General features: G+C 36.1%; 1 protein-coding gene across 4 annotated transcripts in view; it reads right to left on the reverse strand.

The window, feature by feature from the left end:
* Positions 1-4,500: 4,500 nt before the first annotated feature.
* Positions 4,501-24,637, reverse strand: part of LOC149067592 (cyclin-dependent kinase 6-like) — a 39,810-nt gene continuing 19,673 nt past the window's right edge. For 2 of the 4 annotated variants that reach the window (XR_016195319.1, XR_016195320.1), the window contains exons 7-10: positions 10,568-10,703; positions 8,315-8,460; positions 7,341-7,427; positions 4,559-5,441 (exon numbers count right to left, since the gene is read on the reverse strand). Coding sequence is in view for 2 of the 4 variants with exons in the window: in XM_089252444.1 (XP_089108570.1) it covers positions 7,353-7,427; positions 10,568-10,703 (211 nt within the window). In the remaining 2 variants the exon portion in view is untranslated. Of the gene's footprint in view, positions 5,442-7,340; positions 7,428-8,314; positions 8,461-10,567; positions 10,704-24,637 lie in introns of all 4 variants that reach the window. The other 2 variants (XM_089252444.1, XM_089252445.1) reach the window with 2 other exon arrangements.

Consider the following 24,637-nt stretch of genomic DNA (forward strand, 5'->3'; position numbering starts at 1 on the left):
CACTCAATGTAATTTTTAACAGAAAAAAAAGTGTGACTCAGTGCCCTTGATTTTCCAGTACCCAGAGTGCCAGACGTCCCTGCTCTCTCTTGATTGCGGCCCTGTATGCAAGTTGTGGCCCCATACCGGGCCTCAAAAATGAAATTCCTCTTTTTTCGTTTCAAGAAACTGAGGAGGAATTTTTGTAAAAAATCCAATTTGATTTTTTTTTAATAGCTGTGTTTGGAAACAGATTCCAAATTTTAAACCCCTTCCGAATTCTGTTTGTGAACAAAAAAAGAAGTCTGAGGTCAAAAATAGCGCTTTATAGCAGCGGTTCTCAACCGGTGCTCCGCGTGCACTCTCCAGGGGCTTCGCGGCCGCTCGAGGAAAATAAAAAAAAGTAAATTTGAAGAAAAAAATAATTATAAATATTTTTTAATTAAGAAAAATAAATCAGTAACTTTGACGAATAAATAAAAATAGACCATCGGGGCTCCGTCATAGAAATTATATACCAGAAAGGGCTTTGCGAGTCAAAAAAGGTTGAGAACCGCTGATCTAGACCATTCTCAAATCTCTTCCACTTCAACATGCCAACTTCTTACTTGCCCCACAAGTCGTTTTCACACTTCTTTTCAAATACCAGGCTGCGGTCTTCGGCCCTTATGTGCCACTGGGCGCATGTGCAATTTTTCTCTTTAGTCATTGGGTTCAGCTATCCATTTTAGTCTAACGGCTTGCACGTTACATCGAGTTGATGGGGGAGAATGACGCGTATAATTCGATACTTGTAGGGTCGGACTTAGGGGGTTGCGAAAGGTGCTGTCGCACCGGGCTGCAATTTTTCTGAACGAAACCCTTTCCTTTCTCAGCATGTTTTGGAAATTTTTGATTAAAATTTAATTTTTTTCCCATTAAACTATTAATGTTTGAAAGGGGACTTTCAGTTTCAACATGGGCGTAGATACGGCCCCCCCTTTCAGTGTCAAAGGTGGAGTCGACTGATCTAATGCATATATATGTATATATGAATTCACATCATCACCGTGCCCCCAGACTTCCAAGTCTATCTCCGCCTATGAGTTTGAAGCCCCTATAATATCATTTTTAGTGTTATTAGGTATGGTATTAGCTTATTTCAAAGAGGAAAAGAGTGTATGCGGATGGAGTCGCATTTTTTACTCCTGAAAAAAGTCTGGCCTTTCTTTGTGCCATTAAAGAATAACAGGGCTACATTAACCAAGGGGAAAAACATGCTTCGGGCATGAAACGAAAAGGGCCACCACAAAAGAAATCTAGTAATTTTTTATCCTTGCAAACCTCCCCTCTCGTCGGAGTTACCATCTGGTTTGTAGCACGGACATCTCTAGATGATGACTGCCTCGGAGCGAGACAACTTCGACTGTCCTCCGGAGTGTTAATTGCATGCCTTCCTGGGAACTGTCATGTTTCTCCAAGGAGGCTTGAGTACTTTTCATTCATAAACACCATCATCTGAATCATTCCCTCATCCATTCCGGAAGACGAATATACAATGTGTATAAATTCTAAATTTTTACTATTGAACTTCCGAAAAAAAAAAAAGAGACAAGACATTTCTATGATTTTTTTCCTCAATCTAATTATTCACCTAGTACAGTACCAACATTAGAGATATTTTGTTTCATGAATAGAAGCATTTAAGAGCACGAAGGTCCAAAAATTTAGGATGTAGGCTACGTTTCTTGACGTCCCGATAGTTAATTTTCTGATAAGACAATGTGTTTACCTACTATTAAATAAATTCTGAGGTTTAGGCATAGGCGGAGATAGACATGAACGGCTGGGTAGGGGTTGTGATGATGATGATACCAATTCATGTACTATATGCATATACATTAGATCAGTCGGCTCTGTCATTCGCGCTGGGGAGGAGCATTACTCTGCCTTGCCCCCCCCCCCGTATCTCCACCCCTGGGTTTAGGCTGATTGCGGCTAGTGTTGTTAATATTCGACAACCCCTACACACATATATATATATACCAGGGAGTCTTTTTGAATTCCGAATTTGAATATTCAAATATTGAGATTGTAATCTTTGATTTTATTTGTGACAAGAAACTCTTGATTTTAAACAAGTAAAATAACATTGAAGAGCTCATATATACAGTGAATCCCACTAATAGAATTTCGAAATTTTCGGGAAATTTCGAAAGTGTTAGTGAAGGTTAGGACTACAAAAATAAATCGTACTATGCGAGAAAAATTTCTAAGTGGGAACGTGTTAAACGGAATATACTGTAGTAATTTTAATCTACATTTTCAAATTTAATCTACATTTTCAAATTTAATCTACATTTTCAAATTTAATCTACATTTTCAAATGCAGTTCTAACGTGTTTCAGAATGTTTTTCTTTATTTTTGGGAATCTCAGTATATCATTCCTTTACTTCTATATTATTTACATCAAGCAAAAACAGCAATAAAAGATTTGAAAAATGATCACAGTTATCGAACTGCAACATATATTTGATGAGGATGAAGAAACACTTTAAAAGTATATATCGGAAATGTTTGTTCAATATGATTCGAGCCACAATGAAGTGCAAGCAGGTAGATCACACTAATTAATCATTGTGTGTGAGAGAGAGAGAAAAAAAAAAACTTTTTTACAAAATTTTCCAACTCTCAGTATTAGTTTTCATCAGAAAGTTCCCTCCCAGCTCCATTTAAACATGAATAATTTGGCGAGATGATCTGGATTGGGAACTTGGTGTTGCCATGCGTTAACTTTACCTTGACCTGATGGTGTTAACATATAACCATGGTCCTCACAAGGGTGGGGCTGACAGGACTCCAGCCCCGGGACAATTACCATATTTTTTTGTTATATATTCACTATAGAAGGGTCCTCGGCTGATTTTTGGTGGGCCTCCTTGTCAGATGTTTCACGGGCCCCAAAGTGAATTTATTGCATGAAAAAAAAAGGTTAAAATCATTGTGGGTCCCCCCAGCTGGAGCCCTGTCAGCCCCACCCGTGTGGAGGCCATGTGTGTTGGTTGTGGCGTTTCAGATGAATGCAGCCCATACTAGAAAAGCAGAGGCAAATTAAAAATTTTTGCTTCTCCACATGCTTCAGATCATAGGCATGTCTCGCGCAGGCATTCGACTACGTTGTATATGTATAACTGACCGAAGACTGATCCCAGAGGTCATCAGTTAATGTCCTGAGGAAAAGTAAAAGACAGCTTCGGGGACCCATATTGTTTCGATTGTTTTTACACCTCAAACGCACTGCAAAAAAAACCATAACCATTTATTTTACAAACATATTTTTTGATATTTGATTAAATTGACCAGTGTTACCCTCAGGGCTGTGCTTGCATATGTGGGAATACAAAAATAATTTTTTTTTTTTACTCCAATAGAACAAGGTAGCTATGTTTCAATTATAGATACAATAGTGATTATTCCAAGTAATACATAAGATAAAAGAGAATTATTCACAACACGGAGCCCCACAGATCATTTTCTCTTCAGGCCCCACGTCTGGTAATGGTGGTCCAGGAATTGACCTGAGGGACCTCAAATACTTTATTTTGAGCTTGAAATCAATTTAACCTGGATAATAATGCAGTTATTATAAACTCTAATTGAAACAGTAGACAGATTAAGTGCAACCAATTTTTCAACTAGTTTTTGGACCCTTAAATTATGCTTTTTTAGTGCTTATTTTGGGTATTCTTAGTGCCTTTTTGTCTGCTTATTTCAGCCATTTTTAGTGCCTAAACTTTCGGGTTCTTTTGATTACGATCCCAACTATCAACACGTTTTTGAAATAATTAAAAAAAAACGAGTTTTTCGATTCTTTTCACCCTTCTCAAGATTTATGTTTGTAACTCAAAAAGCTTATTAGTCAAAGAGCGACTACATAGAATTTTTTGGAAGACCGCAAAAACTTTTTTGCACTGGGCCGCAAAATTTCTAAGCCCAGCCCTGGATACTTGTGAACACAGGGCAAGTGGGGACACTGCTATAAATCTTTGCTAATTTTTTCCGACACAACCCTGCCTCTTTTGAGGTAACGGCAGTAAGTTGCGTTGCATCAGTCCAGGGTTGTGAGAGGTTCTATCTATTTATGGAGCCGTGACAACATTTGGATATCACCACAGTAAAAAAAAGAAATGGGGGTGGGGGCATAAAATTTTCATCTTGCACAGTGTGCCACTTTGTCAAAGCCCGGCCCTGGTATGGTTACCACCAATACCATTATTACTGTTCAGTAGTATCTTTACCATTACAAGCCACAGACTTTGCAACTTGAAATACCTACATAACAGATGAAATACTGGAGCACAAAACTTCTCTGCTGCACCCAATACGTTGGGAAAAGCTTTAAAAATGAAGTTGAATATCGGCAGGCGTGGGAAATATTCTAAAGAAGAACTTTAGGAATTAGAAACTGCAGTATATTGAATATTGAGCAACTGGTAACCCTGGATGCTTGCTAGGAGATGTCTACCAAAATTCTTAAAAATATATTAAAAAACCTATTTTACTTTTATTTAAAAATAATCAACAAAAAGACATCAAGATGAATATAAAGGATGAGAGATACGATCACATTTTTATTCAGTCTGGATATCAAAAAAATTGTCAAAGACTGTTTGACATAACAGTGAATATGAAAATTTTAAAAAATAAATAAACATGGCACAATATGCGAGAGCTAAAATTGAATATTTTTATGTAAAATACGAGCAGATTGAAAAAAATTTATTATTGTAAAAGTAATTAAGGCACTTTATTCAATTACTTCGAAAAAGTTCCAAATACAATTGAGAGAGTGAATGGCACTTATTACTATTTTGGCACAAAATTTGCTAATGAAAGCAAGAAATTAAAGGCAAAAGAAACATGATTTTGAGATATAATGAATAATACATATCTGAGTTTGCATCTTCATTAAATATTCATACATAAAAATCTTGGATAAATAGAAATGCAGTTAATGTTTGTTTTTATAAACCTGTATGGACATGAAAAATAGTTTATAAAATCAAGCATTGACTGTAAAAGAAATAATTATTGTCATCAACAACCACATTCAAACATAAATCTACTAAAACATATGAATCACAAAAACATTTAAACAAATATACAAACAATATCATGATGCCACAGTAAAGGAAAAAAACCATCATATAAACATCATTCAAACAATGAATATAAAACATAGCACACACAAATAAAACAAGTGGTACCCACACACTAAAATGTCCTCTAAATATAAAAAAAATATTCTATGTGGAGTATATGAAGAATTATTCTGAGCATTTGCTTCACGAAATCCAAATATTTTCCAACTTATGTATTTACTCATTTCTTTAACAAATATCCTTATGAATTTGACTTCTCAACATGAATCTAATGACATGCACATAATTTTCGATACTTTCTTGTATGTACACACATAACCCTGAGGAAAAAAATATGCGTGAAATTCAAGCAAAAAACATCACATAGCACACGAATGAAAATTATACATTCATTTAAGAGCTTCCCAGTATTAGAAAATAATGTTAACAATTAAAACTTTTTCAAAGACAAAAAAAGGAAAGACGATGACTTGGTGAGTGATAACATTATGGTCTTTATTGTTAGTAGGCTTACTCTAGATATCACAATTTGGCAAAATTGAGGTAAATGATATTAATTAAATTATTTCATATTAAATAAATAAAATATTAAATAATAAATTATTTTCATATTGCTGCCAACTCCATATTACCTCCACAGCAGTAGTTCTCAACCAGAGTCGTGAGATACAAAATGTGATAAATAATAGTGATTGCACTTATATTGTTATTTTTAAAAAGATGTGAGAATGTGTAAACTGGAGTTCACTGGGGGTGTGCAACCTTGCAAAAAGGTCAAAAGCCACTGGTCTAGAGTTTAAAGAAATTATCTAACAAAATTTTTTAGTAAAACTAATTAGGACCTTATAAATGTATGGCACTGTTCATATACACCGAGCCAAATCAATTTGAGAGACTCCAACCGGTACATATTTCCAAATTATTCTTTGATCAGAAGTACTTCCATCTAGACATGATTAATTTATTGAACTTGAAAAATATCAACCAACTAGTACAATGATAAATGCATGGTAAAGCAAAAGGCAATCGGGAGATTACAGCTTAAGTATTTATACATGTTTAAAAAAGCACTGTTGCCACCAAAAACAAATTTTTATACAAATTAAAAAATCAGCTCGCCATATATGAGCAGCGTCACAAGTGACTGAATAGACGTATACAAGAAAGGAATTCAAAAGCAATGAAAACTTTTTTCAGGACCAAAGAGAGTATGCTCTCTTTAAGACTATAAAAGTATAAGACTTTTGTATGCTCCCACTTTGAGCATGTACATGACTCAGCTACATCGTTTAGTCAAGTGACATCCTTGAGGGAAGATCTATTAAGTGTGATTTTTCTTGTGAACCCGTCAATGTTTTCATTGATTTTTCAGTGGCATGATCAAAGTCAGATAACCATATCTTAATCCATTATCATAATATTGGCATGGCTTTTCCTACACTGTTGAAGCAATGTACACATAATTTTGCATTTATGAATGCTATTTTGTACTTGTATTGTTAAGATTTAAATATTCCAGATTTACATACATTACCAGGGAAGATAAGCTGATGTCCATTTGCATGAAAACATTCATGTACAAATTAGATTTAATTCAAGTGTCGAAATTTTTTTTGACACAAAAGGGAAAAAGTATTTTTAAATTTTATGAGGCATTCGAAATCAACAAAATGTAAAATTTTTTACCTCTAATATGCTCAAGAGAAACTACTCAGAAGACGGAAATACTAATTACAGCTATCTGTTAATTTGGACTTTCAAATATAAGGATTTCATGAACTGGGTCCCCAAGTTTCTGGGATGTTTCAATTTTTTTTAAACAAATGTGCATGTAAATGCCAAAGCGGCTCATTTTTCCGAAACTAGAGTAGATTAGTTAACAATTGTGAGAATGCTTAGGTTATAAAGACCATTACTGATCTGTCAAGGAAGAAAACTGGTGTTATTTATTTTTCAATATTCTTTAATTTTTTTAACAAGGGAGGCTACTTTAAGGATAGTGAAATTAGTAGCTTGAATGCAAAAAAAAAAAAAAAAAAAAAGGTTCACTAAAAATGCAAAACGAGAAAGAAAAACCTATACACAATTATATGTGTTTGCTTTATCATAGACAGACATATGCTTCAAAAGTTCTGTATGTTTATATATTTTCTTAACCCAAATTTATATTTAGACCCAAAAGAAAGTTATTAAAATTTGCTACTTCATTTCATTTTTACCTGAACTGCTGATCATTTCCGGAAATATGGATGATCAAGAGCATCTTTACATGAGATTCTTCGAGAAGGGTTGAACCTCAACATATTCTATAAACAAAAAAATTTTAATTTAAGTATAAATTTCTAAATAAATAACAGTGTGTTGTATAAAAAAATCCCAAATTAAAATTTCTCTAAAACTTTAAGCTCATTTTTTTTTTCAATAAATCTGCCTCTGTCTCATACCATACTAAATCATCAAGTTTTAGTCATTGATCATTTTTGTTGCACCAGTCATTTTCTGCACACAAGGGCTAATTAGACTAAGACCTACTGATTCCAAACAGCAGCGTTCAACCATTTTGCCTTTTTTATACTCACAGACAGGTTGGTGAGCTAACCCCTCGGTGCAGGACTCCTTGCGGTAACAATCATTTTCTGTGGTCATGTTATTGTTGTTCAAATTTTAGTCATAAAAATAAAATGAGAACAACCAATTATAGTAGATGAAACAGAAGACAAATCTCCAAAACATCAAGACCAGTTCAAACAACCGCTTCACAAAGGATACAAACAAGAGCTAGTATATATAAATAGCTGTTATTATCTCATAGGGTCTTGGGCTAAGAGGGGAGGGGGACATTGTGAGTTCAAGTATTGACTCAACATTTCTCCAACATCAGTGATTGACTTCATCAAAAGGCATTAGATAGAACTGACTGAACAAAACCAGTTCTATAAAGGAAAATACCGTTTAAGCAGATAGAGGAGGCAGTATCTAATGTACATAAGCTCAAAATACTAGTACATAAACCTTCTGCACTATTGCAGACCATTTTCTTCTTCCTTCATTAATTTCCAATGAAAGGGCTATATTAGATTTAAATCAGCTGTATGGAGTTTTTTGATTTGTGTATTTTGAGCATTCTATTGGATATTAGCTATTGGATACTACCTCTAGAATAAGTTCTGTTTGTAAGAGCTAGTAAACTTGCTTTGATTGAAATTTGCAGTAATGCATTCATGGCTCATAGCTTCTTCAGCTTTAATCCTTGTCCCATTCCCACAGCTAGGCAATTTTGTGGACCTCAGACACCTGTCAAAATACACATCTGGACAGAGACATGGTTTGCAGCTGGACCTGGATATAGGGAAAAAGTAATTTTATTTTGTTTAAAAATCTTCCCCCCCCCCATGTATTAAAGAACCTAATTGGGAAATTAATATTTATATGTAGACATGTATATATATCTTTCATTTTTGTTTTCACAACATAAAATATGGTTAAAAAAAGACAGCTACAAACACAAAGAAACAATGCAATGGAAAAATATCAAATATTTAAACAATTTGATCCATCAAAAATAAAACCTTTAGCTATGTAACCAGAACCATAAAGTTTTTTTTAATCGAACCCAAACTTTCTCGCACCTAAATGCTTACATAAAGAAGAATTTTATAAAAAAGTGTGATTTCAAGAAATTATTTATCCCATTTTTGCTCCCAAAAAACTTTAAAAAATACTTCAAAATATACATATTTTAACACTGCGCTATGCAGCAAATTTTGGAATGCATAAACTAACCTTAAAATAAAATTTTAACCTGAAAGCAATGCATTTTCCTTGAAAACAATTTCCCCTAAAAAAAAAGCTCTTTTTCCCCCAAAAACCCCCCCCCCAGGTTTTTTTTAGGCTAAAAAATCCAGCCTGGGGGAAAATGGGTATCTATCCGGGGAGCAAATTTGACAACTATAATATAATACAACCTCTTGCAACATGAATGATGTATCTGAGTTTTACACAATATATGGACACTTTTTCTAATTAGAAGTATGCTGTTAGGATCAACGATTCACCAGTAAAATGTTGTGCATGCTGTTACCTATGTGTACTCTGCATATTCAAATTGCCAAAAATCCCTTTTGAAATCAAAATAAATTATTCAGACTTTTCTAATTAGCTATGTTTTGCCTAGTTTCAAGCATTGCTTCATGATGTAAATTTTCTTTGTGCAGTTTCATTGCAAATTTTTTTTACTCAACCCATTTGCATTGCCACACACTCAAAAGTTGCATCATAAATCGGATGCACTCAATTTACAGTTGGTCTGAATCACCATTCACTGATAATGAAACTGGTCTTTATGCATTTTACTATATTCATCTTAGCAGTATTTGGTTAAGAAAAAGGCGAAATTGGTAAAACTAATGCTGCATAATTAAATCACCAGTTTGAAGAAGGAAACAAAAACCACCCCATTATTAGATCAATTATTGCTAACAACCTATTGATAACATGCAAACAAAAACAGGATGTCGTTCCTACTAATATGACAAATTGTAGGCATATGTTGCTCTTTGTAAAAAAAAGAAAAAAATCAAATTTAAAAATGGATGGCTTTTTTGATTTATCAAAAATCAAGTTTTTGGATTAGTTTCCTTCAAAATGATTGATAATGTTAATCAAATGTCTAGAAAGCACACCATGGGAGTATCATTACACAGATTGCCAGAGCACATTTTTTTAGACTCAATAAATACTTGGTTGATTTGCAGAAAATAAAACTGATAAGGTTATTTCTTTGTTGAAATTAGCTTAAAAATATTAGAGAACCTTATTTGTTCAGAAATTAGAGTTTTGTTGACAACAAAATGTGCTACTGTATCAGGAAAAAGACAGTGATGACAGAATCCCTCTATGAAATAACAAAACAATAAATTTTCAAAGGGCGAGAAATGTATTTCTACAACAGCAAAGATATTGAAAAATATAAAAAGTGTCATATGCAAATTAAACTGCTGCTACATTTAGCACGTAGATATTTTTTATCAGTTAAACATTGAAGAATTTTTGGGTATTAAAAACAAAATCAAATTATGAAATTTTAGTGGAAAAAATTTTTATTTTTCATATTTTATGACTTCCCTATACACTCATATGTACAATTAAACATAATAAAACTTACAAAACTTAGGAGTATGTAGTGAAAATCAACCTCTGGTGATTTTGAGCAGCATAGGTCCCTTTAGGTAGAATGAAATGTCAGTCCTTCTAGCGTAAAGGATATAAATGGATTTTGAAAACATTTTATGAGTGTGTCCTATTTAAAACACTGCTTTTATATTTCTTTCTCACAGAAGCAGCAATAAAAAATCCTGGATTTAAATCAAGATAAAAATTTGTATAAAGCTCTATTTCTATCCACAAAGAAATGAGATTCTGGCATTTTTTGTTAAGTAGAACTTACTTTAATCAGATATTCAGTGTCTTCATCAAGATTAGGAATGATTCTTCGAAGCGATACTCCATGACTGAATTCAAATGATGTCACTGATAAAGAGGTATTGCAAGGCCAATCAGCCAGAGGAGGAGTTCCAAGAACACTACAAAATATATATCATTAGAAAAATAAAAAAGTATTGTACTTATATAGCTGAAATGATACTAAATGATGTACTTTCTAAAATACCAAAGCAATTGAGAAAAGAAATAAGCATAATGGGTTTTTTGACCATGTATTTGCTATGTACAGGTATTCCAGAATTAAAGAGCCCCGATTTCAAAGCTGCCTACAGCTAAAACCAGTTATCAGAAAACTGAAATGTTTTGGATGACTTAATAAAGAGATGGAAATTTTTTTCAGTGAAAAAAAATAGTTCCAAATATCGCCACCAGAGGACATTATTAATAAATTACACATTTAGTCACACTTTTTACTTGTACAATTTTTATTTCAGCCAAACATGTTCTACATAATGACCATCATTTTCAGCTACCATCTGAAATCACAAGATGGCATATTCCACAGTTGAGTGAAGTATGTGGTTGGGAATATTGAGCACGTGCCGTGAAATGCTGTCTTTAAGATAAAGCAAAGTTCTTGTGTTGTCATGACTTACCAGATGTTTCTAATATATCCCAAAGCCAAAAATCTAATGGATTGCAGTCTAGGGATCAGGGAGGCTACACATTAGGAAAGTGCTGGCTGATGACACGTTATTTTGTAAGATGTCATTTAAGAACATTCTTAACACACTTCGCAATGTGTGTGGAGGAGCTTCATCTTGCATAAAGATTGTGCATGCAGGGCATTAACATGCTTGCAGAGTTGGAACAATTTCATTCTCTAACAGCGATGCATTTCGCTGTCCGGTGATTAAGCATGTCACTGGACCTGTTGGAGAAGTATGGGCCCAGAATAAACGATGCAGAAAATCCACATTATACTGTCACTTTTGGGGAATGCAACAGAACTTCTAGGATAGAACACAGATTTTGTGGTTCCCAAATTCTGCAATTGTATTACCAATACAAAGCCACAACAGGCAAAATGCCCAACGAGGTGGCTGAGAAAAGGATGCCCATAACAAGTATGGATGTCATTATATTACTGAAATACAGCAACCCAATTAAAAATGCAATCAAAAAATTATAAACAATAGATACATACATGATAAGATATTATACAATGCCCATAAAATGTATTTATGGTTGCCTTTTTCTAAGTATGGATAGCTTCTTGATTTACCCCAACATATTTATCGTATTTCTTTTTAAATGTGTCAATTGTGTTACAATTTACTACCTCCCAGGGTAAGCTATTCCATTTATTAACAACCCTATTAGAGAAAAATTCCCTGCGACACCATAACCTCGCATTGTCCCTCACCAATTGATACTGGTGTCCCCTTGTAAAAGCAGTGGATTGGCTGTGTACTAATAAATCATGGTCCATCTTATCCATCCCGTTTAAAATTTTGAACATTTCGATCATATCTCCCCAACACCCGTGTTCATCCAATGTAAACATATTCAGGAAATGAAGTCTCTCTTCATAACTCAAGCCCTGTGTGCCAATGCATAGCTTTTTTCTGCACCCCTTCAACCAAGTCTGTCTCTCTGTAGGTATGGTCTCCAAAACCTTACAGCATACTCCAGTCCAGGACAAACCAAGCCTCAGAAAAGAGGAAGAACGACTTTCAGAGAACACGAAGAGACCTTTTTGATAATGAAACGGAGCATTCTATTTGCTTTTTGACCGCTACTGAGCAATTCAAATTCACTGAACTGTCCAAATGAAAATGCGCTTCGTCTATCCAGAGTGTGTTCTGAGGCCAATTTGGATAGACATCACCACAAGCAAGAAACTGAAGTGAGAACTAGAGTGTGACATCAAAATCACGTGGAAGCAACTGCTACACAAGTGAAAGTTTGTACAGATCATATGATCTTATGGACAGTTCAACGTGGCCTATCCAATTTTTCTGCTATACGGCGGACACTGGTGCTGGCCTGAAAGATTGAAGTTCTGCCCTCTGCCAAATACAACCTCCTGCACCGCCCCTGCAGAAACAGCATTTTCTACTCTTCCTAGAAAAAGAATTTTTATTTAAATTTTATCATTTCTAGAGGTTTTAACACATTGAATTGGACCTTGAATTCCTTCCAAAGTCTGTAATTTCTCTACAGCAGCAGTGCAGAATCAGCACTTTGGTAAAACAACTTTACTAACAAAGAGTGATTTCGTAAACTTAAGGTCATTATGCGTAACAAGCACATTGAAAACAAGATCTCTGTAAATGTTGCCAGGTTTTATAACAGCTGCTGCATGACGTCAGAAAAATTTACATACACATACTACAAGTTTTCAAAGTAATATGCCCTCTGCTGGCAATGTTTAGAATTTTTTGGCTGAAGTCCCATCCTTTTATTAGGTCATCCACAAAATTTCACAATTTTCTGATTGGTTTTGGCTGTAGGCAACTTTGAAATAGCATTCTTTAATTATAGATACCTCGCATACTCAAATATATCATTGAGAGTTAAGTACAGTGAAAAGAAATTTTTTTTAAAGCAAAATTGACTAGTTGAAACTAATTTGAAGTATGCATTTGAGAAAACTTTTATTTGACTGTCCAGCTTAGTTTGAAAACAATAATACATTAATGAATTTAAGGGTCGGGGAAAAATGGTTTCAGTCCATAAAACCAAATTTTTCAGGAGACGGAAAAGAAAATTTTTCCTTTAGAAATCTGGTATTGCTTTCTGCGTATGTCACAAATTCCTTTTCTACTGTGCATGTGGTGGACTCTGATAGTTTTTCCATCTGTGCACTGTGACTAAAATCATTGTTCTCCTTTATGCCCATATCTTTCTTCCTTTATTACAGCAGACTGAAAGCATTTTTGTTTCTGGTGTTTTACGTGGTTGAAAGAGATGGCTCTGAGCTATAAAAACTGAAAAAATATTAATTTCAATTTTATTGGACTGAAGCCATTTTTCCCGACCCTTCAATTACAATATTATCTTTCACATTTGTGTAATCATTTATCAATGAACAGTAGAATAAGTTTAAATAATTTTTGTAAGAACTTGGCCTCAGTTTTATATGTTTATGTTTTGTTCATTTTGAAAGGGTGTGTGTGTATCTTTACTGTACAGCGGTGTTCAACCTTTTTTATGCGGTGGACTCCCTGTAGCAAAAGGTTATTTTCACATGATGCCACCCCATGAAATCCAAAATGTGTCATTTTTTATAATTTACATACCATAAAAAATTGTAGTGAATTACAATTTTACATGTAATTTAATGGCAATAATAGAAGCAATAAATCTTTACGTAATAATAGTAAATTAAAATTATCCCACAGACCCATAGGGGTCCATTGAAAAACATTGCCGTACAGTGTACATCATATATATTTTTGGTTTCCTGCAATTAAGTTAGACATTATAGATTTTATCTTGAAATGTATGCAATATTTTTTATTCTAGGCCTTTGTTTTTCTACAGTAAATTTTTAAAACAGAAACAGTTAAGAACATACCAAACATTTATCAAGTACTTGCCGGTACTTTGAGGTAAAAAAATAATGAATAAGAGAGTTTTGGTATAAAAAAGATGTTTTTGATGGTATTGGGGGGGATAGGAAATGAGTACTGTAGTGATAGAATTCTGGCCTGCCCTTCTGCCACATTAGGCCAGATAGTCCAGAGTCTACAGTAGTCATTTTAATGTACTCTAGGGTGTTTACCACATACCAAAAGCAAAATTTTGTGACTTTTCTGGGACTTTTTGGTAACCTTTTCTCGTTTGACACAATGGACACAATACTGGACAGTTTTTCATATCAGTGGTTCCCAAACTGTGAGTCACGACCCCCTGGGGAAGTGGGTTGTGTTAATAAAACAAAGGGGGTCGGTCTTCATGGAATGGGGGAACGCGAGTGAATTTACATAACAGAAACATATGATAAGAAATCAATTTTAATCTTTTGCAACTTTTTGCGGGTCATGATGATGTCAATACATATATGCACAAATGTATTTTGATCAACCGTACAAATTTTTGATCCTGTGGGAAGGGGGGCTGCAACCCCTTCATGTTCCCACGTATCTCCGCCCATAGTAAGCACTGTTTTACAGCATAAAAAGAAAGCAAATTTCTCTATCAGAGTCTTATTACTCAGAAAATTTGCAATTTGTTCATTTTTACAGCACCACAATCATTTTGCGCCCACAATGGTTTATTCAAATGAAACCTAGTAAAGCCAATTATAACCAGAGATGCCATTGATGCGTTGTAACGCGTCAAATAACCGGAATTTCGGAAAAGGACGCGTAAAAATTTTCTTCACACGTCCTCCGGGATGCGTTCTTTTTTTAGTTCTAAGAAGAAAAACCTTCCCAACTTTTTTCCCTTTCTTTTTTATCTTCTTTTTACCATGTATCATGATCGCACGACCCTGAAAAACTGGTTTTACTACTTTGTACACTGTACTGTATTGATATACACGCGGGTTGTTGAAGAATAAAGCCGGATTTTCCTAGGAGCAGTTTTCCTGTGCTGCACGCAACGTAATTCGCCCAGCGCGACACGCTGCCCACTCACTGATAAGAAAAGCAACATGACTGTTTTCCTACAGAGCACAATACGCCTCACGACAGCGCTTTACGTCGGGCGTGATTGGCCCACTGCTTCTGGAGGAGTCAAATGCGCCGTGTGTTTTGCCGATGTTCTCTTCACGCTCTTGTTTTCTTTCGCTTCCCTTCAAACCGGAGCATGCAGACGACAGAGTAGCTGATGCCAAGGCCATGTACTATAATATAGCCGCCCTGATCTGATGCGCCACGCTAGGAAAACACAAAAGCGTAGCGTAATTATGTAACACGTTTCTGCCAGCGCAAAATGGTCTAATTCGGTTCACGCTGTGCAAAAAACTTATTCCTAGGAAAAACTTGGCTTAAGATGAGGGATATCTAGTTGCTTCCCTGAATGAGGGGCCGTACAGAAGTTTCAAATTTCGGATTTTTATTACCCTGCAGATTTTCTCCCTTCTGGTTATATACAGGAAATTACTGTACTTTCGCGGCTATTGGCCGGCATTCAAAGGCTGCGTCTCTACGGCGTAAATTAGTCTTGTTCCTACAATATTGCGAATGCACGTTTTTTTTAAAAATCGTAAAGGATTGGAACGCCCGTTTAAATTGTAAAACTTTTGGAGGGCCACCAGAATCAATTTCTTCACTGATAGTATAAAATAAATTATGTTAATTCTCTAAAAAAAGTATTTTTAATTTTTGATCGGGGGGGGGGGGGGAGGAGGAGGAAGAGAGCCCCCTATAACCTCCCCCAAATTTTGCTTTTGGTGAAAATCTGTGTTTGGAACTAGCGATTGCGCAATGGTAATTGGCTAAAAATGTGATTTTCTAAAGATTTCATATTTTGAGTTGGCTATTCCTTTGAAAAAACTTCTGGTTGCCACGCCGATCACACAGACCTACAATACAAATATGCATACATTGAACTTCAAATGCATGCATTACCAGTTTGGAGAATAGATGCAGGGTCGCAACTGGGAGGGGCAGGCGGGCGTAGTGTCCTGCGCTCTGGACTATAGGGGGGAACCAAATTCACCCTTTATAACTGCTTCTTCTACATTACATGGGTGTGCAAAAATGTGTACTTGACCCATTTGTGAAAGTATCTAGTTGCGGCGCTAGATAGATGGCACCAGCTACTGAACACAAAACATGCCAAATGCTGGGCACACACACATAAGCACACTGTTACAAGGTTCATACAAAATTTTCAAAATGAAAAGTAAGGAGTTTTTAAGGACTTTTTAAGGAGTTTCAAGCAGTTTTTAAGGACTTTTTAAGGAGTTTCAAGCAGTTTTTAAGGAGTCATGGCAAACTTCATAACTTGCACAAGTTTTACAGCAAAAAAAAGGGCGGGGCACTTATGCAAATTTATTTTTAATTTGCAAACAAACTTTCCCTCTTCTTAAAAATATAGATGTAGAAGTGGTTAAAAAATTACAAGTTTTGATTTGTTACCCAGCATCATAAGAATTCATAAAATAATCAATCCACATACATGCTTTCTGTCGTCACCAAAGTGTTCTAAAACCTTCAAGTATTAGGCAAAAATATAACTCATAACAGCATCACATAAATTATAAAAATTCTAAAAGTGATATTCATTCCCCCTCCAATTATTCAAAATAAAAACCACAGCCGACAAAGATTTTTCTTACAAAATTATTTATATTTGCAGCAACTCTAGGCACACACACACTTCCAGCACAACTTCCTAGATAGTAAATTGCCCATAGATGGTAATAGACCTGAGTTGTGCTTGGTTTGAAAGAAAGAAAGTCCCCCCCCCCCCCCGGAAATCACTCACTCAAACAATCTGGGAATTTGCCACGAGCTACTCGAGGCAGGCCAGTGGAATCTGAATTGGGGGCTTCCCCCCAGATGATCAAAAATTTACTTTTTTAATCCACAAAATATTTTTTAAAAGAATTGTAAAAATATTTTTTACAATTTCGAAACAAAATATCTTTATATGTTATTATAATCAATTTTTGTTAATTTCAATGCTATTTGAAGACTAAGAACCCAAAATTGCTCAAGAAATTCATTGCGACCCTACCACTCTAAGCCCTTGGTAACCCTTGACCCGCGGTAAACATTCGGCCTGTGCAGACCAAATGTCCAACATTTCTTTTTCCCAGCTTTGCCAAACTTCCACAGTAGCCTATCATTCAAGTCTGGCATAAAATTGTAGATTTATTTAGAGAACGCACACAGCAGATAAAAAAATCAATGATACACACAGATCATACTACTTCCTAACAGAATATGGCAATTTAAATTAGCCTCATTTTAATAATGAATAAAATGGCTAATAGTAAATTCAAATTACCTAATTTTTTTTAAATTTAAACATCATACATTCATCGGAGGACGATATCACTCTCGGCTATCCATAGAAGGTTTTTAACAGCTGGCTGATGCAAAGACATATTCAGGAAAGAGAGAAAATTCAACTGCCCTTGTGAGTAATCGAACCCCCTGTCCTCTCACTTGCCGGGTGAGTGCCCTACACCACGAAGGCAACAAATATTTTGTCTTTTCTTGGAGCTTGCATGCACTGAACGGGACCTTACATGGATGGTCAAATCTAGTTAAGTAGCCATCTGGTGGCAGTGTCAACAATTGCGAGCTTTGGCCTAAATTGAGTCAGACAGCCCATGTACAGTCCCGTTCAGTGCACATGAGCTCCAAGGAAAGACTAAGATTTTCATTGCCTTTGTAGTCAAGTGTGCTCACCATGCAAGTGAGAGGATATGGGTTCGATTCCCTGCAAGGGCAGTTGAATTTTCTCTTTCCTATATATATCTCCCCTTCAGCCAGCTGTTAAAACCGTCATATTATACATTTAAATTAGGAAATTCAAACATCAATAACCTAATAATGTAGTTGGCATATAAAAAATATTTCTTCATAAAAGAAATAATACATCTGAAGAAAACAAATTTTAGAATGGGTAAATATCAGACTGGAACCATATCCCTAGATACAATGCAGAAGGTATACAATTATATTAAGTGGTATATAATTAATGTTTGTCACAAGATGAATAAAAGCAGTGAAATAAACATATTTCTCGATAAAATCAAATGATGAGGTAAAACTCAGTTTTTCAAAAAAAAAGATGAAATTAAATAAAAAGGTCTAGAATGAAAACAACTCAAGTTTGGCATCTTTTGGTCTTTTTCATATTAGACCTTTTATTTAATTTTAATTCTTTGATAACGAAATCCATAGTTTCAAAATGATAATGGAGTTTTATCTAATCATTTGATTTGAATTTGTTGAGAAATACATTGATTTCACCGATTTTATTCACTCAAACTTGTATCAGCCTGTTCATATGGAAGGAAGGATGCTAGAATCGAAGCTAACATCTGTGCACTGATGTATCAATTCCACTGGTTGGACAACAGCTTGTGTTGTCTCAAAGGGACTGGTTCCAAGAATTTCGTCTATCAAAAGGATCGACTTCCTCTTAAATAATCTGAGCTACGCGCTAGTCATCAACCTGAGATCGGGTAAAAGGCATCCGATAAACTGTTGCATGGACTCTTTCAGATCATCTGTAGGAGGAGGCGCAGCAGAAACAGCAGTCATTTTCGCCTTCTTTATGCTGAAATATGCGGCAAAGGCGGCATCTGCATCGTTGGTGCTGCAGGTCTTTCGCTTTCGGGATATCCCACTGCTGCTCTGAGATTGTGTGTTAGGAAGTGATGCTGCAGCTGATGTTAATGGAGGAGTGCTTGGTTTAGGTGGCGAGTCTGGGATATCTATGTCATCACGTCCCAAAGAGTTGTCACCAGTTGGCACCTGAGAGCTTTCGGGTTGATCAACGATTTGGGAATGTTCCATTGGAACAGGCAACAAATTCCCACTCGGCGCCCCCACAGTCTTCATAAAAGGTAGGGCGAACTGCATGGCTTCATTCAAATAATAAGGTTTTTTGACTTGTGTTCCTGAACCGCTTGGAAGAGGTCTCAGTTTTCGCACAAAGGTAGTTCTCAAGTTTTTACATTTGTCTTTGCAGTCATGCACTGCAAAATAAAAACACGAAAAATTAACACAGAAGGCCTAGGATGAAATACATATTCAATGACAAAGTTATAAAGTGCATATAGTCAAACCCTGTTGTAACACCAACCCCGCTCAGTGACAAAATTTTCCAGTGAACAAATCTTCCACATAAAAGGAATTAAATGTGTTAATTTGCTATTGGATATGACGACAAACTCATTATAGCGCCAGAAACCTGCAAGACAAATGGTTGCGTTACATCAGGGTTAGACTGCATATTTTAAAAGTGAGGTGAAATACAATTTTCAGTTTTTAAAAAAAATTCAGCTAAATAAAAATAATTTTTGGTTTGAATTTCGATATATTTCTGTTGTCTCCAATCCCCATGTAATTGATATAAATTATTTCGCAGGTATCTGGCAACAGGATGTACCTTTGTCTCCCTTGGTCTGTACTTTGCCCGAGGGGAGACCACAATCGGGCAGATTGTAGCTGAGACTACAAAGATATTGTGGGATGAGCTACACACGCAATATTTGGCAAAACCTGACACGCAGCAACGATGGAGACAAATTGCAGAACGTTTTTTGTCATTGTGGAACCTGCCAAACTGCATAGGTGCAGTAGACGGAAAACATATCCGTATAGAAAAACTTCCAAAGACAGGTTCTACCAACTTCAACTACAAATCGTACCACTCCATCGTGCTGTTAGCATGCTGCGATGCAGATGGTGTATTCACGATGGTAGAGGCCGGGTATGCGGGTAGGAGTAGTGATGGCGGCATATTTCGAGTGTCTGCTATGAAACATTGGTTGACACATTCGCAACTGGAGATTCCTGCTCCCTCCAGACTGCCCTGCCATGAACATGACAGTGCTTTCCCCCATTACTTTGTGGCAGATGAGGCATTCCCGTTGTCGCAAAATTTAATGCGTCCCTATTCTAAAAGAATCCTCGACAATTCGAAGAGAGTCTTCAATTATAGATTGAGCAGGGGAAGGAAAACAATTGAATGCACCTTTGGCATAATGACTGAAAAGTTCCAAGTGCTAAGTGTGCCAATACGGTGCCGCAACAACAGCAAAGTAGTGGATATAGTGAAGAGTGTGTGTGCGCTACACAATTTAATCCGGAAAAAAGAGGGATATACATATACCCCGAAGCAATTTGAAGAAGCAACCGAGGCACACACCATCTTTACCTCTTCATCGCCGCCAAGTGTTCTGCACCATAATTCTACTGCAAACACTGTCAGGAATTACTTTACACATTATTTTTTGAGTCCTCAGGGGTCAGTGCCTTGGCAATGGAATTATTGTATATAATTCTTTTTATGATTCCCATGGCATAATATGCATAAAATATTGTAAATACTGTACATATAGTGTGATTTATATATCCTCACACACACACATCAATGTCTATGTTTTCCTGTGCACCTTGATGTTAAAAGTTTTTGAAATACCAACTGCACACGGCTTATAATGGTGGCTCCACCTTTGACACTGGGAGAATTCTGCTTCCTCTTTCCCCCCCCCCCCAGATCTTTGCCCATGCTGATTTATAACAAATAATTCTTATAGGGGTGTAATGCTACACGGCGCACTTCAATGAAATTACAGTAGTTGGCTGTAAACAGTGTTTATTATGCAGGGTGTTTCAAAGTTAATGTTTTTGTGTAATTTCTAGGAGAAAGGTGCGTGCCCATTTTTTTTCATAGAGACCATTGTTACAGGAATCACATATCTTGATATGCTTTAAAATGCTTTTCCCACAGTTAGAAACCGATTCGGATGCCTTCATTTTCCAGTAAAATTTTAAAACAAATTTGACTACTGTATAGACATGCCGTGCATCCCAAGGTGGAAATATTGAGCATCTTTAATGTGATTTATAAAAAAACTATGGTTAGCCATGTAATATAAAATTAATCGTAATTAGCACCAATGTTCAATATTTTTCGTAATATACACATTTCAAATCGGGTGATTCTTTTTTAAACACACTGTATACCAAATAAAAAGCTTTCAACGTAGGTTGAAGTTTGATAGACGTAAATGTACACATCTTTTGTATCTAAATTTGTCTAGCTGGCCCTAAAGCAGAATGTTTTGTAACGAGCCCTCAGCTGAGAAAAAATGTTCTGCAGTGAAAATTCCACGATAGTGTTTCATGTGCAGAAGAGTTCCGTTCTTAAAGTTTTACCGACATTGTTTTGCAACAACACTGAATGTTCTGCAACATATGTTGCAGTTTCTAGTATATTCTGCCACAACCTTTCCTCAGGCATATTATCAAGTCATTGTTAAGATTTGAGCATGTTTACACCTTGTTTGGAAATGTTTGTCATCAAAATAAACACTACAGAAGCATGTACTTGATGTCTAAAAAGCAATGGTGTGTTTTTTTTTCTCATCTCAATTTCAATCATCTGTCACAGTGTTAAATTTTTTTAAAGTAATTAGGCCTTCATGTCAGTAAATAGTGGAACCTCCATAACTCGGGAGTGTCCATGTTGACCTAAAGCAGATGTTATGTTCGTGAAGAGTTTTGTGTGATCGTACTTTCACAATGGTTTGCTATCATTGTTGTATTCATGCATAATCATATATATGTGAACAATTCTATATCTCAAATAGACAAAATTAACTAATTTTTTTTTTTTTTGCAAAAAGTTTCCAAATCTCATATTAGAGTGCAAAAAAGTGTATCATGTCACGATAGCTGTGTTTAAAAAAAGGCGGATTATTTATTTGGCTCGTAGCCAGTAGGTTTAATTTTCTGGTTCCAAACAGTGGGAAGTGACCCGAGGTGTGAAGAATATCTGCAAACATGGGCGTCGGAAGTGTTTCACACCTGTGGATGACCATCTTGAGCTGTACGAAGGAAGGTTTAATTTTTGAATAAAATGTGTGGGTGCTCTGATGCTTACCACAATACTGTGGGTGCTGGAGCACACTCCCGGCACTGACACCACTATATGTAAAAACAATGAAATGAGGAAATGTTGAAATGTGAGCGAGCAATGTAAACTTCATGGACTTGGCCAATGCAAGGGTAATTTGAAAAATTAATGGTGATAGCACAGCACAAATTTCAGTTGACTTAAACAGGGTTTAGACATCTTGGAGGTTTCTCCCATTGAGTTTAGTAATATGCCGAACATGAGAATAATATTTTTCAAGTTATCGAGGTTAACTTATAAGTCGCTTATCGAGGTTCTGCTGCATTTATTTTTAAACACGTAATAAATGGGCTAAGATTTCTAAAAATATTTTCGCAAAATGTAACAAGGAAACTGGTTTTTTTTAAGCTTAGGTTTTTTAGGGCATAAATGCATTTGTTTAGTAATTCCCAGATCACAAAAAACCCTTTTATAATGACCATAATATAATGAACAGTAATTATAAAGATCTGACGCTTATTTTTTCACAACAAAAAAAAAATTATCCGCATAATAAAAAAGCATAACCTAATTCATTTATTAAATCATCGAAAAGCAAATCACATTATTAAGTTTTTAAGACAACGTTTACGATAACATTGCATACCCGGCTGAAAGCACGTGGGATATAACATGCTTTCGCCCCCCCCCCACAGGGTGGAATTTTTCATGGACCCCCATTAGCAAATCCTACTGTATTAAGCCAAAAAAATAAAACAAAAATTCATCCCATACCGGAATGAATGCCATGAAAATATGTCCAGTTTTCATCACGTTTCATATATGTAAACAATGAAAAAATAGCTACACTGCGATGAATTAGTATTGCTTATTATATGAAAAAAAAATGCTACATACCTGATAAATTTACTTCCTTCCCTATTTCATCACTCCAGGCTTTCTCTACAGCATCCTTCCTGGAGTAACTGGGCCTCGTGTAGTCATATAATTCTGGATACCTCTCAACGAAACTCACAAATTTCAGATTGAACGCCTCCATTTTTTCTGACGATTTGGACAATTCGAATAGGATCGCACTTCTTTTCAGATCACTCGAAACACCAATCACTCGCTTGGCAATCGCGATGCGTAAAAATCGCCAAGAAATCGCGCCGTTGGCAGTCTCCAACTCATTTAGTTGAGAAGTGAGGGAGAGGGAAAAAAGAATCGTAGTTCGCTCGCCACGGAATTGCTCAGTGTGCGGACGGCCTTAGAGAAAGAGGTCTATAGGGGACTGATCAATGGAGGAGGAGAATGTTAGTTCAGGTTCCACAAACTTGGGAAAGGATTTTGTAATTTTTGTCATTTCCAGTGAAGATGCCATTATGAATATTTCATTTTTTTTTTGGTGGTTGATGACATAAGCATCATTCAAATCCCCACCCTCATTGTCATCACAAGTCAGCAAATCCAGAAACCCTACCCCCCCCCCCTCGATGCTGAGTAATATTTGAATGGACCCTTATACGCAGACATGGCATGGAGCCCCCCAGTAGTGATGAATGTTGAGCTTCGCTGGAGGGGGGATCCTCTCCGACTACAATAAAAACCTAAATTATTTTTTGAATTTATAAAATTTTTCAATTTAAAATTCATTTGAACACAACACCCGACAGGATCCTAATGGTTCAAGCTACATAAGACCCCCGCATAAGCAGACATAGGTTGTTCCTTGACCAGGGAAGATATATATCCATCTCTGCTTTTTCGCCTATACCAATACAATTTTTTCAATGGGGGGGGGGGGTAAGGAAATTCCCTCCCCGTATCCCCTAAGCAACTTTGCGAGATTGCCTAAACCCTCAGTAATTCAATGTAATCCATCCCTGCATACGCCCTTGCAGATCGTATGTATGGTCTGGCAACCATAGACACCCCCCTGCAATGTTTTCTCGTATAGGAGTTCCTTTCGCACCTATGATGAAACTTTCAGAAACAGGCTCTGCGGGGCATCCGCACATGTTGAAAACGCATCCTGCGAATGCAAAACTACTATTGACCGTTTTGAGCTGTGTGCACAATGGTCGTGTTGCATAGCGAAGTGCTGCAACGCATAGCAACAGTGGGCTCAAAAGAGCCTAGAACATCGTTGAACAGTGAGAGGTGTGAGCAATAAGCAGTTTGTCACATCGGTTCAATAATCTGCACGACTGCCAAGATCGGCGGTTTACAGTTTGAATTGATGGGCATTGCCAGATAGTGTTGGGCATCAGAAGAAAACGCCATCTAAATAGAATGTGCACGAATGAGCAGATTTCTTTACTGATTGCATTACAGCGCAAACAAAACATATAGGCACAAAAAAAATAAAAAATTTGAGAAAACGTTGCTCATAGGAGACGAAACTATCGTGTGAGGGCACACACTTACTGCAGGCAGATTTTTCAATTCCGACAGTCAACAACCTGACAATGGGCTGACAGAGCTCCAGCTCAAGGGCTTCGAGATAATTCTTAATTATTATTTTTCACAC

This window comes from Pholcus phalangioides, unplaced genomic scaffold (assembly GCF_987345545.1).
Source record: "Pholcus phalangioides strain wild (caught in Gottingen) unplaced genomic scaffold, Ppha-v1.0 ptg000029l_1, whole genome shotgun sequence".
Taxonomy (NCBI): Eukaryota; Metazoa; Arthropoda; class Arachnida; order Araneae; family Pholcidae; genus Pholcus; species Pholcus phalangioides.